We start from the raw sequence: 15,430 nt of genomic DNA, 5'->3' as shown, positions 1-15,430 counted from the left end.
GTTGTGATTAATTTAGTAATTGTGTTTGTAATTGAAAATGAAACCCACAATATAAAATCATATATTCTGCATCATGCAAACGTAATGGGTGATATTTAATTACTCATGACCATCTCTTCTCAAGTCATGAGTTATTTTCTCCATGCCAAACTAGCAAATATTATATAGATAAATTCATTTGACTGCATAAAGTAAACCTTACCGGTTGGAAAAAATCTCAAGAAGATTTTCCACACAAAAAAACTTTAATGCAATATCATGTGGAACATTTTTCTAACTCTCTAGCACTTCAAGAACTAATGGGATATGAGTTGGGTTTAAATAATGTTTCTAAATTCAAACTAACATGTGAATTATATATATATATAAATTGATTTTATTTTTATTCGATATATTCATTATACAATTCTTTGTAATAAGATAATGGATGAAATAATAAATTCAACTAATAACAAATTTGTTGTTAAGATAGTTGAAAATCATATAAGAAAAAAAGTTTAAGTTTGAGTTTAACTTTACAAAACTGACAAAATGAGATTTATAAACTGTTATTACTGTAAATTGCCTTCTGTAAATTGGCTTTTTAACGTCATCTGTTCTGATTGGGAACCGTACTAGTTTAGATCCAAGCTTTACGACAGCTCTAAAAATATTAATATTTTTCTTGTATTAAAAATGTGTTCAGAGAGATACGACAAAATGTTGAAAATTCATATGAATATTAAATGAATTCATCACATCAAGTTTGTAACATAAAATAACAAGTGGGAATTTAAGAACACATCATGCGAGACAAGAATAATAGAAAATGTAACACAGATGTAGACAGATAAATTGCACGTATAAATTAGTCTCCAAGAGCTTTGGTGATGAAACAAATCCAGACACATTGATTAGCACAGAAGTTCGGGAAGAAGAGAGTTTGATGCATATCTGATGGTACCATTTTGGAAGAAAGTGATTGTTTTGAACTAAGAGCCTTGCAGATCACAGGTAATTACAAATTTAGCAAGACATGTTTCACCTTTGTTACGTTAATTAATTCTCAGTATGGAAAAAAGATTTTGCCTTTAAGAAACCCTTTCGATTTTCCTTTGTCACCGTTGATTAAGGTTGTGTCAGTAACCAGTGATTTTGTCATAGGTTGACCAGTTTCAATGGATTCTTCTTCTGCTGCTACTGCTACCTACACTGCAGTACCTGAAACAGATCCCCAGATAGAACACATAATTGACATTCCTAAAGAAATTCAGCCTGCACTGCATGAACAGTGTTGTATTTACAAGGTTCCTCCAAATCTCAGAAAGTTGACTGAAGGGGAAGCCTATGAACCAATTTTGATCTCAATCGGCCCTTTTCACCACAACAAAAAACCAGAACTAGAGCCAATGCATAGACAGAAGCAAAGGTACTTTCTTTCCTTCTGGGAACGTGTGACAAACAAAAGGGCTTTGTCCGGTTACAAAGTCTTCCTCAGTGACAACATTGAAACCATAAAACACAGGTATTCAGAGCCAACAAGCCTCAGCAAAGATGAGTTTGTGAACATGATCTTGTTAGACTCAGTCTTCATCGTAGAGCTCTTTCTGAGAAAATCCAACATTTCTGAACAGAAAAATGACTACATATTCACCACAGCATGGATCTGCAAGAACATCCAGAGAGACCTGTTACTACTTGAAAACCAGCTTCCCTTTTTTCTCTTGGAAAATCTGTACAAAAGTGTTAACAGGCTAAGCGATCTAAGCTTTCTTGAGCTTGCATTCAACTACTTTGAAGATTACTATCCACACACCTCAACACCAGACAAAAAAACCATTGTCAAGAACTTCTCATCTTGCAACCACTTCACTGACTTGGTAAGGCGTTTCTACCTTCCAGAAAAGGTTAATGCCAAGGATTGGATGCCATCCAAACACTTCACTCCCTGCAGCAAAAACGAATGTGTCCTCAAGACTGCAACAATGTTGAACGAAGCAGGAGTTAGCTTTGAGAGAGTGCACCATAAAGGTTTGCTAGACATAAAGTTTCAAAAGATTCAAGTTTTGAGCTGGTTTCTTTGCCTAGGTTGTCTACCATGTTTCACATGTGTAAAAGCCCGTTTCAGAATCCCTCAGTTAAAAGTGCTTCAAACAACAGAATGTGTGCTGAGGAACCTCATTGCCTTGGAGCAGTGCCACTATCCAGAAGAACCTTTCATGTGCAACTATGTTTCTCTGATTGACTCACTGATTCACACCAAAGAGGATGTTGAGTTGTTGGTGGACAAGGAAATCATTGAACATGAACTTGGCTGCCACAGTGAATTGGCAAATATGATAAATGGTCTTTGCAAGCATGTGGTGGTGAATTGCAACTATTATGGCAAAGTGACAAGGAAACTCAATGATCACTACAATAGTTATTGGAAGCGTTATATGGGTATGTTAAGGTCGGTGTATTTCCGTGATCCTTGGAGACTGAGTTCAACTGTTGTAGGAGTTGTTATCTTCTTATTTGCCATTGTCAACTTTCTTCGTGTTACTGGTTTGTATCATCCAAAACGATGATCTGTTTTTGATGTTGTGAACTGTAATGTAATCACTTCATTTCATGTTTTAACACTGCTCAACTGATTATGAATTGAACTAGTTTTTTTTTTCATTGCAATGATTAAATTGGACTCTTACCTAATTCTTTTAGAAAGTTCTTCAACCATATCATCTCCTTTGTTGCTTCTGAGATAGTTACATACTTAGATCTAATGGTTGAGAGCGAGACTCTTTCTTGAAGTTTAGACTTCCAACTATAGTTGTATTACCCAACATAAAAATATAACTTGTTATGCTCTTTCTAACATCCAAATCTCTTTCCAAGTTCGCATAAAAAACTTCTTGTAGAATGATAATTACTTCTTTTAAAAAGATAAATGCATATTTGAAATGTCCCTCAAATATCTCAAATATCTTAATATACACTTATTTTCAATGCTCCTTCTTGGGATTGGATAGAAACCTACTAACAACTCTCACTGCATGTGCTATGTCAAGTCTGGTGCAAACCATAACATACATCAAGCTCCCTATTGTAGATGTATATGTAAATTTAGACATGTAACTTTCTTCTTCATCTGTCTGAGAAGATTGTTCTTTTGAAAACTTTAAATAGATTCCGAAAGGTGTATTCCTTGTTTTTAGACCTTACTATACGAGTCAGGAATATTAAATTGGCTATTTGAATAAGCCTTAAGTGCATAAGATCAAAACTAGATTGTATTAGATAAAAAACTGGACTTTTGTATTTTCTGGTATGGCATTGAGCACTACAGACCGAACCAAAATGCGAATAGTTTAGACTGAATGGTGAACATGGAGAGCTGAGCACTAATGACCATTACAGGTTTGGAGCTGATTTTATGTCTTTGGCATTAAGCACCTAAAACTGACACTGAGCACCCTTTTGTGCGAGAACTTTTGTGTTAAGCGTCAATATAGGCGTCAATGTCCAGCATTTGTGAATTTTTTAGTGTATTTATCTGCAGTGATTTCTATGAATGTTATGTAAATTATTTAGTGCAAAGTTTGTGATGTTGCATAAACTATATAGTATGATGGTAAACATGTATGGTGCTTATTCATGTATGATAGATATTATGATGAACATGAGTGTGTTATTGATTATATGAATATGGTATATCATATGTGTTTGGCATAATTCCATGAATCTCGAGGGAAGATTCTATGGTGATGTTTAAGTACTGTAAACATTGATGTGGGAGTCCAGACATTGGAGGTTATGTTGACGGTCTAATAATCATCAAATCTCAAGTAGAGAAATGTGGGGTATATGTTGAGAGGAATAGGAGGTCTTGTCATAAGGATGATCTTATGGTTTTATGACCATGAAAGGGACTAACCTTGTGTGTGGTACGATGAAATCCATTAGCAATGACTTTGCAAAACAATAGAGGTCACCACAAGTACACGACTCCCCAATATTTCACATTAATGTTTTATCCGGATATTGAGTCTAGAAAAGTCATTTCATGTGATAGGATTGTTTCTTGAGTGAATGTTGTATAATGTTTATTTTCATATTTAATTATGAAAAATATTTTGGTACATTAACTTATCATTTCTGTTTGTATGTCTTTTTTTGTTTTTTATTATCTTATGTGAATCACATGGTATGAGCAGATAAAAAAATTATAGTTGTTCTAGTGCATATAAAAGAGATGTTAAAGCTTAAATAGAAATTGTTCTCTTTTTGTATAATTTCTTTTTCTTTTAAAAATTTAATATATATTAATTTTTATATATAACTTTTTGTATATTTAATTTATATTTATGACTATAATACAGTATTTGGTATCTATATCTCATCTAATTGTTTAATCATCATCTTGTAAGATGCATTTAATAGTTTTACATGAAATGTTACGACAAATACACTTTTATTTGTCTTATTTACTCACCGCCTCAATCATAAAATCACCGCCTAAATAATAAAATGATTCATCTATTGAGTATTTATTCACTTTCTTCCATTATAATTTAAATTATATACAAAGAGAAACTACAATTTTGAGAACCTTTAATGTAAGGACTAGGATTATACAAAACTTTCAAGATTCATTATCGACTATTAAATCTTAAAAGAATTTGATTTAATACTTAAATGTTCATGATGTTTTCATTGCTTTGCTCTTAGTAACTAGGTTTGAATTTATTATACCTATTATGAGAGACCTAAGAGTAAAATGTGAAAGCTCTATCTAATACCGTGTCCCAGCTACAGTGTAAAAAAGTCATGAACTTTGAAACTAGAGACAAAGCAGCACAGAGCATGTTACCCCACCCAAATGATAAAACAAAGTAACACTGCACATTCTCAGCACATTCATTTTCTCTAGAAGTCTCTCTCAATTCACCATTTTTAAACCATAATTTTGAAATTGAACACATGTGATGATGAATTCTTGTATCTAAGGAAGAAAGACTTAAACTCTTGCATAATGTTCAACCAATCTTTGAATGAATACTAATGAGCAAAGTGAACTAAAGTTGTTAAATCAGTCAATAAATAGTAAGAAAATAGCATGTGGGAAAGACCACATCTTAGGAAAATTGTAAATGGTGGACCACTCAACATTAACAACAATTAAGCAGCATTAATCTGAGTTACTATAATTAAACATTCCCATTTTGTTAAAAACAAATGCACATGCATCATTGAAAACAGACAAAAACTGCATAACGGCTCACATATCAAGGTAGCAGAGTCTGAAAGTTACTGGAAGGTGTTACTCCTATCTTTTTAGGCCTTGCAAGCTGTAACACACCAGTGAAACACTTTCTATTCGAGTTTACCAGAACCACCTAGGTTTGTGTTTTATCTCTAGTTGGCCTCATTTGACAAAGGAAAAAGATTTTTGTGTTACCATGCTTGTTATGATTATGAAACATTTGTGTCTTTCCATTGGTGTTTGATGTATGTTTCAAGTTCAACTTTCTTGTTATTTTCTCACCATATAACAGTTTTTCATGTTATCTCAAATGCATGTGAAATGCAGGCCATTTTGAAACCTGAAAGCATCCAAGGAATTCAGACCAAAATCAAGGTTTAACCTCGGTTTTTCTTGCTGTCAGAAAGAAAAAGTTGTGTTTCAATGACTTCTGCTACTACTTTTACTGCTTTACCTGAAAATAAACCTCAGATTCAGCATATAGTTAACATTCCTGAACAAATTGAGCCTGAGATGCATGATCAATGTTGCATCTACAAGGTTCCTCACCATCTCCATAAACTGAATGTGGAAGCCTATACACCATATTTCATCTCAATAGGCCCTCTTCACAGTGAAAAGCCAGAGCTGAAGCAGGAAAAACTGAAGCAGAGGTATTTTCATGCCTTCTGGAAAACTTTATCTCAGAGGCAGTCTTTAGCTTTGTCAAAGTATAAAGTCTTCCTTGAAGAGAACAAAGAAAAGATAGGGAACTCTTACTCCGAGCCAGAACTCCACAAGAATGAAAATTTTGTGGACATGATCCTGTTAGACTCAGTCTTCATCATGGAACTGTTTCTGAGAAAAGCAAACAAATCTGAGCAGAAGAATGATTTGATGTTCACCACATCATGGATCTGCAAGATGACTCAACGTGACTTGTTACTGCTAGAAAACCAGCTTCCCATGTTTGTGTTGGAGGAGTTGCACACAAGGGTCATCCTTGGAGATAATGGCACCAAGGAAAACTGTCTCAAGTTCACTGAACTTGCCTTTAACTACTTTGAAGACTATTATCCACACAAGTCAATTCAAAAGGTGGAGATGATCAAGAATTGTGAATCTTGCTTAAACTTCACTGATTTGATCAGATACACTTACCTTCCTAGACAAATCCAGGTTCATAAGAACTCATCACAACATTTCACTCCTTGTGCTGTGGAATGTGTTCTGAGGACTGCAACAAAGTTGGATGAAGCAGGTGTTAGTTTTGAAACTGTTGAAGGTAGGAACTATTTGGATATAAAGTTTGAGAAATCTCCAATTCTGAGCTGGTTCTTGTGTTTTGGTTGCTTACCATTCACTGAATGTTTCAAATCTCGTTTGCAAATACCCCATTTGAAGGTAGACCAGGTGACAGAATGTATATTAAGAAACCTCATTGCTTTGGAGCAGTGCCACTATTCAGACCAGCCTTTCATATGCAACTATGTGAATCTAATTGACTCCTTAATTCACACTCAAGATGATGTAGAGCTTTTGGTGGACAGAGAAATAATTGTGCATGAACTTGGCAGCCACAATGAATTAGCAACAATGATAAATGGTCTTTGCAGACATGTTGTTGTGACTTCAAATTATTATGGCAGAATCACAAGGGAACTCAACGAACACTACAACTGCGGTTGGAAACACTACATGGGTATGCTGAAGTCTGTATACTTCCGTGATCCTTGGAGATTCAGTTCAACTATCGTGGGAATTGCTGTGTTCTTGTTTGCTGTTTTAAACTTTCTAAGGGTCATTGGTGTGCTTCGACCAAAATATTAAAATTGATATGATCTTAGAATTTTGCCACACAAATGCTAACAACTGAGATTGAAAGATAGGCATGCTTGTTTTTTTTATCAGACTATCAATTCTGTGTTCCAACTATGAGATCGATTTCTTTTTCCACGATTAACCGAGTAGATTTATGCAATGTTATAAATGCAAACAGTTGGAGTGCACTCCCTGTTGTGAAGTGTGAACAGGGGAATCGCGTGAAACACGATTTGGGATTTTAATTATATTAAAAGTAAAGTTGGTGTTCATTGGAAATATTAAATCACTGTGACAGAGTGTCAAAGTCCTACTTGTTTTTACTCAGAGTAGTGACATCCACCTTATCAAATTTTTTATTCCAAATAAAAATAAAAATTGTTTTAGAAAACTTGCAATCAAAATGGTTCAATTTCTTTTAAATTACTGATTTAGATAGTTTCTTTTCAAAATTATGTAAATCGTGCTTGGGTTCACAATTTATGTTATTTATGTTATATATTTTATGAATATTATTATTTTGACACCCAACAAATTTTTATGCATATTTTATATTTATTATTTTATCTTTCAACTTTTTTACAAATACAAAATTAATTTTTTTAATGAAAAAAATATTTCTAAAAGTGGACTGTTAATTAGTGCAAGTAGTGTGAAAAATTATTTTTCTTATTTTATCTTTCAATTTCACTTTTTCTTTTTGAATACAAAAATTTTAGAGTTAAATATGTTTTTCGTTCCTTAAGTATCACACGATTTTGTTTTTAGTCCCTACTCAAAACTTTGATGGTTTTTAATTCTTATAGTTTTGAAACTCTGACTATTAGTCCTTAAAATTGGACGGTGTTAAGTTTTAGTGGATGTGACAAACGGTGATGCCACGTGAAATATCGGCTACTCTCTTCACTCTCTGCCACGTTGGATGTTTAAGTGTTGAACTGAGATTAACTATGTTAATTACGTTCTTAATTGAAATCAGATTTAAGGTTCATAATTTGTCAAAGTAAATTTTTCAATTGGGAGAAAAGTAGTTTTACTCGAAGGATTGTTCTCGTGAGAGATTCAAACAAACCGCATTGGGCTTGGGACAACCAACGATGGGGTTGATCGTGGAGGTCGAGAACGTCGACGACGCCGTTTTGGTTCCGCCCCCTAACTTCGCCATGGTCGAGGACTGCATTTTCCGATCCAGCTTTCCTACCTCCTCCAATTTCCTCTTTTTCCAAACCCTAAACCTTCGTTTCATCGTGTTCGTCTCTCATTTCCTTCAATTTTCATTCTTCAAGATTCTTTCACGCTTGAAGTCATTTTTTCCCCTTCCGCTCCCCTCAAATAAAGAATTAAATTAAAGAATTCTGTAATGTGTCTCATTTTGATTTTTCCGCAGATTTTGTTGTGTTTTTTAATGTTTAAGCGTGAAACTTAAATACGAGGTTGCGAATTAGTGCAGATACCTGTGCCCCGAGCCTTATCCTGAGGAAAATCTAGAGTTAGTTCCTTCAGTCACAGAATATTCGTCTCTTTCAATTTGCAATTGAAGGGAAAACGGTAATTTTTCTTTTCTCCTGTATTGCTACTATAATTATTATTCTTCTTGTTCATATATCACGAGTGAAAGGTTTCGAGTACAATGCTTCGAGTAAAACTATTTTTCCTCCAATTGAAAAATTTACTTTGACAAATTATGAACCCTAAATCTGATTTCAATCAAGAACGTAATTAACATACTTAATCTCAGTTCAACACTTAAACATCCAACGTGGCAGAGAGTGAAGAGAGCAGTTGATATTTCATTTGAGATCGCCGTTTGCCACATCCACTAAAACTTAACACCGTCCAATTTTAAGGACTAATAGTTAGAGTTTCAAAACTATAAGGATTAAAAACCATCAAAGTTTTGAGTAGGAACTAAAAACAAAATCATGTGATACTTAAGGGACTAAAAACATATTTAACCCAAAATTTTATTATGAAAATGTTTTATATATATCACTTGCACAAGTTGACAATCAATTTTTTTTTATCATTGGAAAAGTTAAATTTAAAATGTATGTAAAATTATTTTAGGTATCAAAACAATACTATACTCTCTTTTTTTAATGAGTACATTAGGTTGAAAAGTGATTTGTAAGCTCAAACACTACAAAAAAATCAAGAATTATATCAAGAGTTTTATTTTTCTTTTATTACCGACAATTTTAATGATTGGTATATACATTTTCTACTAATAAGAAAATAGTTGGAAAAAACACTATCAACAAATAATTTTTGACGATAGGTAATAATCACTGTTTGTGGGGATTATTAGAAATTACTGTAATTTACAGGTGTTCTTAGAAATCGTATTTGCGAGTTTATGAAAAGAAAAATATTTTTTTAACAATTTTTTATAATTTTTTTATAATAGTTTATATGATAATTTATGATTGATCCTTTTAAATATATTAACCAATAAAATAATGTCATATAATTTATTATTATTAAAAAATTGTTAAAAAGAGTTGTGAAGTTATCATTATCTTTATAAAAGCTATCAGTATTTGGATCAGAGATAATTTGACTGTATAATGAACTGAAAAATTCTCGATGTATAAAAACGACTTGGATCGGAGATAATTTCAAAGACAACAACACAAAAATATGCTTATTATATTGATACCAAATGAACGACACGATGAAACAACAATCCAAAAACTTACATTCTGAGGAGATTAAAGTTACACGCACAGCAATACCAAATCGAGTAAGTTTGAAACGATTTCATTAAATTTGATCTTATGAAAACAAAAACATTGTTTCATGTTGATACGACTTTTAAGTCAAATATAATGTAATCGTTTCAAACTGTCACAAACATCTTTTTATTCAATGGAAGATGTCCAAACTTGAAAGTTTTCAAAAAAGTTGAAAGCAAACGACACTTATTGAAAAGAAAAATTGCAATAATAATCCAAAAACTTACATTTTGAAGAGAGCACGAAGAGCTCGTAGGAATTGGAAGACAGCAAAAATGAGCACAGCAATCCCGACAACAGTGGAACTTGTTCTCCAAAGGTCTCTGAAGTACACCAACCTCAACGATGCCATGGTGTGGTACCATTTGTTCTTGTAATGATCGTTCAGATCCTTTATGGTGTCATAGTAGCAGGTTGAGTTTGTCACAACATGTTTGCACAAACCATTCACAAGAGATGCCACTTCCTTGTGACTCCCCAACTCATGAACAATCACTTCCTTTTCAACCAGCAACTCCACATCAAGCTGAGTATGTATCAGAGAATCAATGAGAGAGACATAGTTGCAGATGTAATTAGTCTCATCAGGGTAGTGGCACTGCTCAAAGGCAATGAGGTTCCTGAACAGACATTCTGTGTTGTGGTCCACCTTCAACTGGGGTATCCTCAAACGTGCCTTGAAGTGGTTCAAGCATTGCATACAACCAAAACAAAGACACAGACTCAGAATTTTTTTCTTCTCGAAGGTTACGTCCAGTAGCTTTCCCTTCCCACCACCTTTCTCGAAGTACACTCCTGAGTCTTGCAACTTTGTTGCAGTTCTTGGAACATGATCAGAAGCTTGCCCTTTTTTTTTATTAGTGGGAAGGTACGAGAACCTTATCAGATCGGTGAAGTGTTTTGGTTCCGCATCCTTCAAGCTGCTACCTATGCTCTTTGGTTTACAAGGTTCCTTGGAGCAACAGAAATTTCCTTTCTTGGTTTCTTGGTTATTAGAAAAAGGCCACATCTGAGGGTCATAGAATGCAAAGTACTCGAACGCAAGATCGACAAAGCCAGTGTGTTCTTTCTTACGTTGGTAATCTGGGACAACCTTTTCGTAGAGTTCCAACAAAACAAAAAAGGGTATTTGATTTTCCAGAAGGATCAGGTCCCTGGCGATGTCCCGGGCGAGCCAGGACTGTTTCATGATGAGATCATCACTGTCTGGAAGCGATTGTGATTTCGGCTCACAGTTTCTCAAGAAAAGCTCCATGATGAACGCAGCATCCAACAGCATCATGTCTACGAATTGCTCTGTGGACAATGTGAACTTCTCCGAATAGCATCGTCGAATCTCTTGTTCTTTGTTCTGGAGGTAGTGTTTGTAGCTCTCCATGGCTTCTTCGTTTGACACACGATCCCAGAAGAATTGATAGTATCTCAGCTTGTGTTCTTGCATTGTTTTGAGGTTTTCTCCTTCTAAGTGAATTGGGCCTATTGAGATGCAGTAAGGAGTGTATGCATCCTTCTTCACATCTCGGAGATTGCATGGAACCTTGTAGATGCTATGCTCAGACAACCTTAGCTTTTCTGGGACTCCAATGTCGATCACGTGTTTCACCATCTCAAGAGATTTGAGTTGATGTGATGAAGAACCAGCATGCACGCCCATTGTTGCAGCAACCCAGTTTCAATTTCCTTAGAATCTGCAGACACATGACTTTAGTACATATACATACACTGGAACAAGAATCAAAGTACGAAGTCATCATCGTACAGTGAAAGTCATTTGGCTTCAATCAAAGTTTCAACCATACAGCATACGGCAACACGCGAATTCGTAAATGACTCCACCTAACCCGAAAGAAAAAGTTTTTTTTTTTTGTTTTACAGTCTCCTTAAGTACATTTATTTAATACTCTTTTTTAATAATATATATTATACTTTTAAATTAAAATAATATAAATATAATTAAAATAATATTATTTCTCAAATCCGTTTGTCACATAAAATTAACTTTAACACTCTTGAAAAATAGAAACTAAAACAAAATATTTTTTAAAGTATAAAAAAGTAAACAATATCATAATTTTTACCAAAGATGATTTCTTACGCAGAGCAAAAAAACAAATTTATGTATCACCACCCTAACACTCAATATATATGCTTACCTTATCTTCCTATAATAAATATTTTTGTCTTTATTAAGAATAAATGAAAAGTAAACCTACATTTGTGACTACACAACACACCATTTAATACATTTAGTACCATCTTCTAATATATATATATTTATATATATAAATATTTTATGACATTTTTTAAATAAATATGTTATTAATAAATTAAATTAATGTATAGTATTATTGTTTTCTTTAATAGTGAGAATTATGTAGTTCCTATTTCTCCTATATATTGATCACCAATAGTTAGATTTTTTAAATTCATTACGAAATTAAAATTCAGCTTGTTTTATTTTAAATAATTAGTTACTCTTAATTAATTTATTTAGTATTTTATTTTGAAATTTATGTAAATATAATTTTTTATTAATATTTGACATTAAAAGAGAAAAAATATGATAATAAATTGTTCATAATATCATACTTTCTTTATTTTAATTTTTAATTATAAAACAAATTATTTAACAAATATATAGTGGGTACATATACCTGTTAACCCAAGAAAATGGATGTATGCCAACTGTCTGTCAAATTTCAGTGAGGAGAATGAAAATGAAATAGAATACAAATTTTACTAAAAAGAGAGAGAGACACTATATATAATTAAACTCACACCTTCCTCTCCATCATCATACTTAATTAGAAGTTGATGATGTATATTTTAGAGTTTATCTTAATTAAAATTATTTAACAATTTTAAAGGATTTCTATTAATGATATTAGTAACCTATAGTACAAAATATTTAAAAAAGGAAAATCATATACAGTACACATTCAAGATATGTAACCATATTCCATTTTTTAGGTTTAAATTTAACCTAGATTTTGTTAATCCCATGCAAGGTAACCCGCTTCTAAAAAATCTTTGCCGTTATCCAATTTCTTAAGGTTTTCTTTCTTTTCTACAGTAGCATTCATTAACTTCGTTTTATTATATAACTAATGAAATCTGAGTTTAATCACATAAAAAAATTGATATCAATCTATCTAAAATCTTAAATCAAGATGTTATACTTTCTCATTTTTAATCTAATATTTTTAATTTAATGTAGGACTTAGAATTATATCTTTAGATTCTCAACACTCTCTACCAACATAGTCAAAAGTAAAATGGTTTGCTAAAAAGTGAATGTAAATCTAATTTATATTTATATATTAATTTGTTAAATATTTTCATTGATTTAATATCTGGTTAACGTGAAATCTCTTGAAGAAAACTATCATGAAAACACTTCCAAGTGGGTTCTTCTTGAAAACAAGGTAGTTCAGAAGCCATCCCCAGTTAATATCAAAGTAAAGAAACAACAAATGTGACTACCGACAATTATCTAATGAACTATGTTTCTTAGATAACTAGAATCTGTAACAAATCTCCAAAGAACAACTAGGAAAGAATCAGTAGAAACCATGATGAAAACACCAAAATAGACACAAAAAATGGAGAAAGCTTGAGAAATTGAGAATGAACACAGAACCTGTTAGTGCAGAGAAATTGGAAATCTGTTTCCCTTGAAAGGATCACTCCATTTCTGTCATTTTATGTTGGCCAAATAGGTTGACTGAGAAAGACTTGATGCAACTTCATTGAATTTATGAGTGATATACAGCTGTTATATGTTAGGCAATGCAGTGAATTTTATATCAGATGACAGATGAAAGAAGGACGAGCAGAAGAAATGTTATGAATAAAAGGGACAGTATATCATAAATGTATATTACTTTGTTCACAGCAAATTTATCATATCTTACACGTGGCTTACATGAGACTATGATCTAATTCTTCAAAGATTTAAACGTGCTGAAAACTTTAGAAATTATAATGAGTTGGTTGAACATTTTTTGTTGAATTGATGTATTTGTTGTGGAGGATAATGTGTTTATATTCTATTCCTTTTTACTAAAAGAATAAATATTTATGTATATTGATATTTACTGTAATTAACGATAATGATATTATCTTAATAAATTTGAAGTCGAAATAAATGTACATAATCCTTTGATACATTTGATTTTTTAATTTATTCTTATCTGATACATTTTAATTTTGATACATATCAAAGATTACTTAAAATTTATTCTTATTTGATACATTTTAATTTTAAAATCTAATGAACATAATCCTTTTAATTTAACAACTTTAACTTTTATTTACTAGTTAAGTAGTGTTGAAGACTTATATTTGAATTGTTTATATTATATCACACATTCTAATTAATTTATGTATCAATCTAAAACACTATTTAACGTAATGGTAAAACTTAGTTAATTACGATAGAAAAATCACGATTCTCTCAGTTTTTTCATTTTATTTTTTAATATATTTTAAAATTATATTTATATATTTATATATTATTCATATTAATTTTAGAAAATTTTTCTTAAAATCATGTGTAATTTTTAATGGGTTTGAATAGTGTTTTTAAAAAATTTTCGCAGATTAACATTTAACAACTATTGCAAAGATTAGATGATATGCAATTGTTTAATAGTGTTTAGGCAAATGTTTAAAGAATAAAAGCAATAACAGAGGCATTTTTCTACTGGTTCGCTCCAACTTGAGCTACGTCTAGTTCTCCCTTAAGATCTCTTAATTGGTTCCACTAATCTTTTATAAATATTACAACGAGTCTAACAACTCTTGGTATAAAACGAGTATTATCAATCACTCCTAGTTACAACACTAGTCAACCTGACTAAACTATGATGCTTATTTAGATGACTCAAAAATGGATGATGATAAAGACAATGATGATTTTGATGTGCTCAAACATTGGAAGACTAATGAAAAAAAATTTCAACATTATTTATAATGGTTCGGAATGTGTTTAGTATTCTCATTACTATAGTGACATCAGAATAAACTTTTAGCAAAGATGAGTGTTTACTTTCAAAATATAAAAGTTTCATTCTTTTTGAGCATGCGTAAATATTGATTTGTAATCAAAATTGATCATATAAAATTCTAGATGTATATAATAATATCATATTTAATTTAAGCAGTTGTTCCTGAAATTTGATTCCTAACATTTATTGACTTTTAGATGATTTTTTGTTTGTTTTGCATTGTACAATTTTTCAGTATGGAAGTGATACTACACAATACGAGTAGGTTGACTTAGATTAATATACTATTTTAGATATAGGAGAAGACAAGTCCACAACTTATCTCGAATATTAATTCAACTATAGTTAAATTCATGCTAAGTAATCTTTAATATGGTAGTATTTTATGGTTATTGTACTAAATGATAGTCATATTTTTTGATTTTATATCATATGTATTTTTTTTAGTAAAGAAAATAAAAAGAGAAAATAAAAACCTTTTTCAAATTAGAAAAAATGATTTATATATAAAAAATCTAATTTGGCATTCCTAACTTTCGTTTAAGTTCTACCACTGATTTAACACAAAATATTTAATATAGTTAGATTAAGATAAATTACAATTTATGAAGTGAAAGTATATCAAAATTTAAAACTATAATACGAATTCTAACTTAAAAATA

General features: G+C 31.7%; 3 protein-coding genes across 3 annotated transcripts; 2 read left to right on the top strand and 1 right to left on the bottom strand.

Moving 5' to 3' along the window:
- The first annotated feature begins 887 nt into the window (after positions 1-887).
- On the top strand, positions 888-2,601 carry LOC124847917 (UPF0481 protein At3g47200-like). The gene is made up of 2 exons (XM_047325508.2): positions 888-993; positions 1,144-2,601. Exon 2 carries the CDS (start codon positions 1,158-1,160, stop codon positions 2,547-2,549), a length of 1,392 nt encoding a protein of 463 aa, XP_047181464.2. The 5' UTR covers positions 888-993; positions 1,144-1,157; the 3' UTR covers positions 2,550-2,601.
- Positions 2,602-5,252: 2,651 nt separating this feature from the next.
- LOC124822664 (UPF0481 protein At3g47200-like) lies at positions 5,253-7,166 on the top strand. Its single transcript, XM_088094123.1, has 2 exons — positions 5,253-5,361; positions 5,552-7,166. The coding sequence occupies exon 2, from the start codon at positions 5,648-5,650 to the stop codon at positions 7,031-7,033; it is 1,386 nt and encodes a 461-aa protein (XP_087950249.1). The 5' UTR covers positions 5,253-5,361; positions 5,552-5,647; the 3' UTR covers positions 7,034-7,166.
- Positions 7,167-9,646: 2,480 nt separating this feature from the next.
- On the bottom strand, positions 9,647-13,535 carry LOC124847916 (UPF0481 protein At3g47200-like). The gene is made up of 2 exons (XM_047325507.2): positions 13,400-13,535; positions 9,647-11,447 (listed from the first exon to the last, which is right to left on the bottom strand). The coding sequence occupies exon 2, from the start codon at positions 11,411-11,413 to the stop codon at positions 9,983-9,985; it is 1,431 nt and encodes a 476-aa protein (XP_047181463.2). The 5' UTR covers positions 11,414-11,447; positions 13,400-13,535; the 3' UTR covers positions 9,647-9,982.
- Between the last annotated feature and the right edge of the window lie 1,895 nt (positions 13,536-15,430).

Source organism: Vigna umbellata, chromosome 7, assembly GCF_029865625.1.
Source record: "Vigna umbellata cultivar VRB3 chromosome 7, Vumbellata_1.0, whole genome shotgun sequence".
NCBI lineage: Eukaryota > Viridiplantae > Streptophyta > Magnoliopsida > Fabales > Fabaceae > Vigna > Vigna umbellata.
Note: the sequence above shows the minus strand (reverse complement) of the source record. Positions and strands in the feature narration are given on the sequence as shown.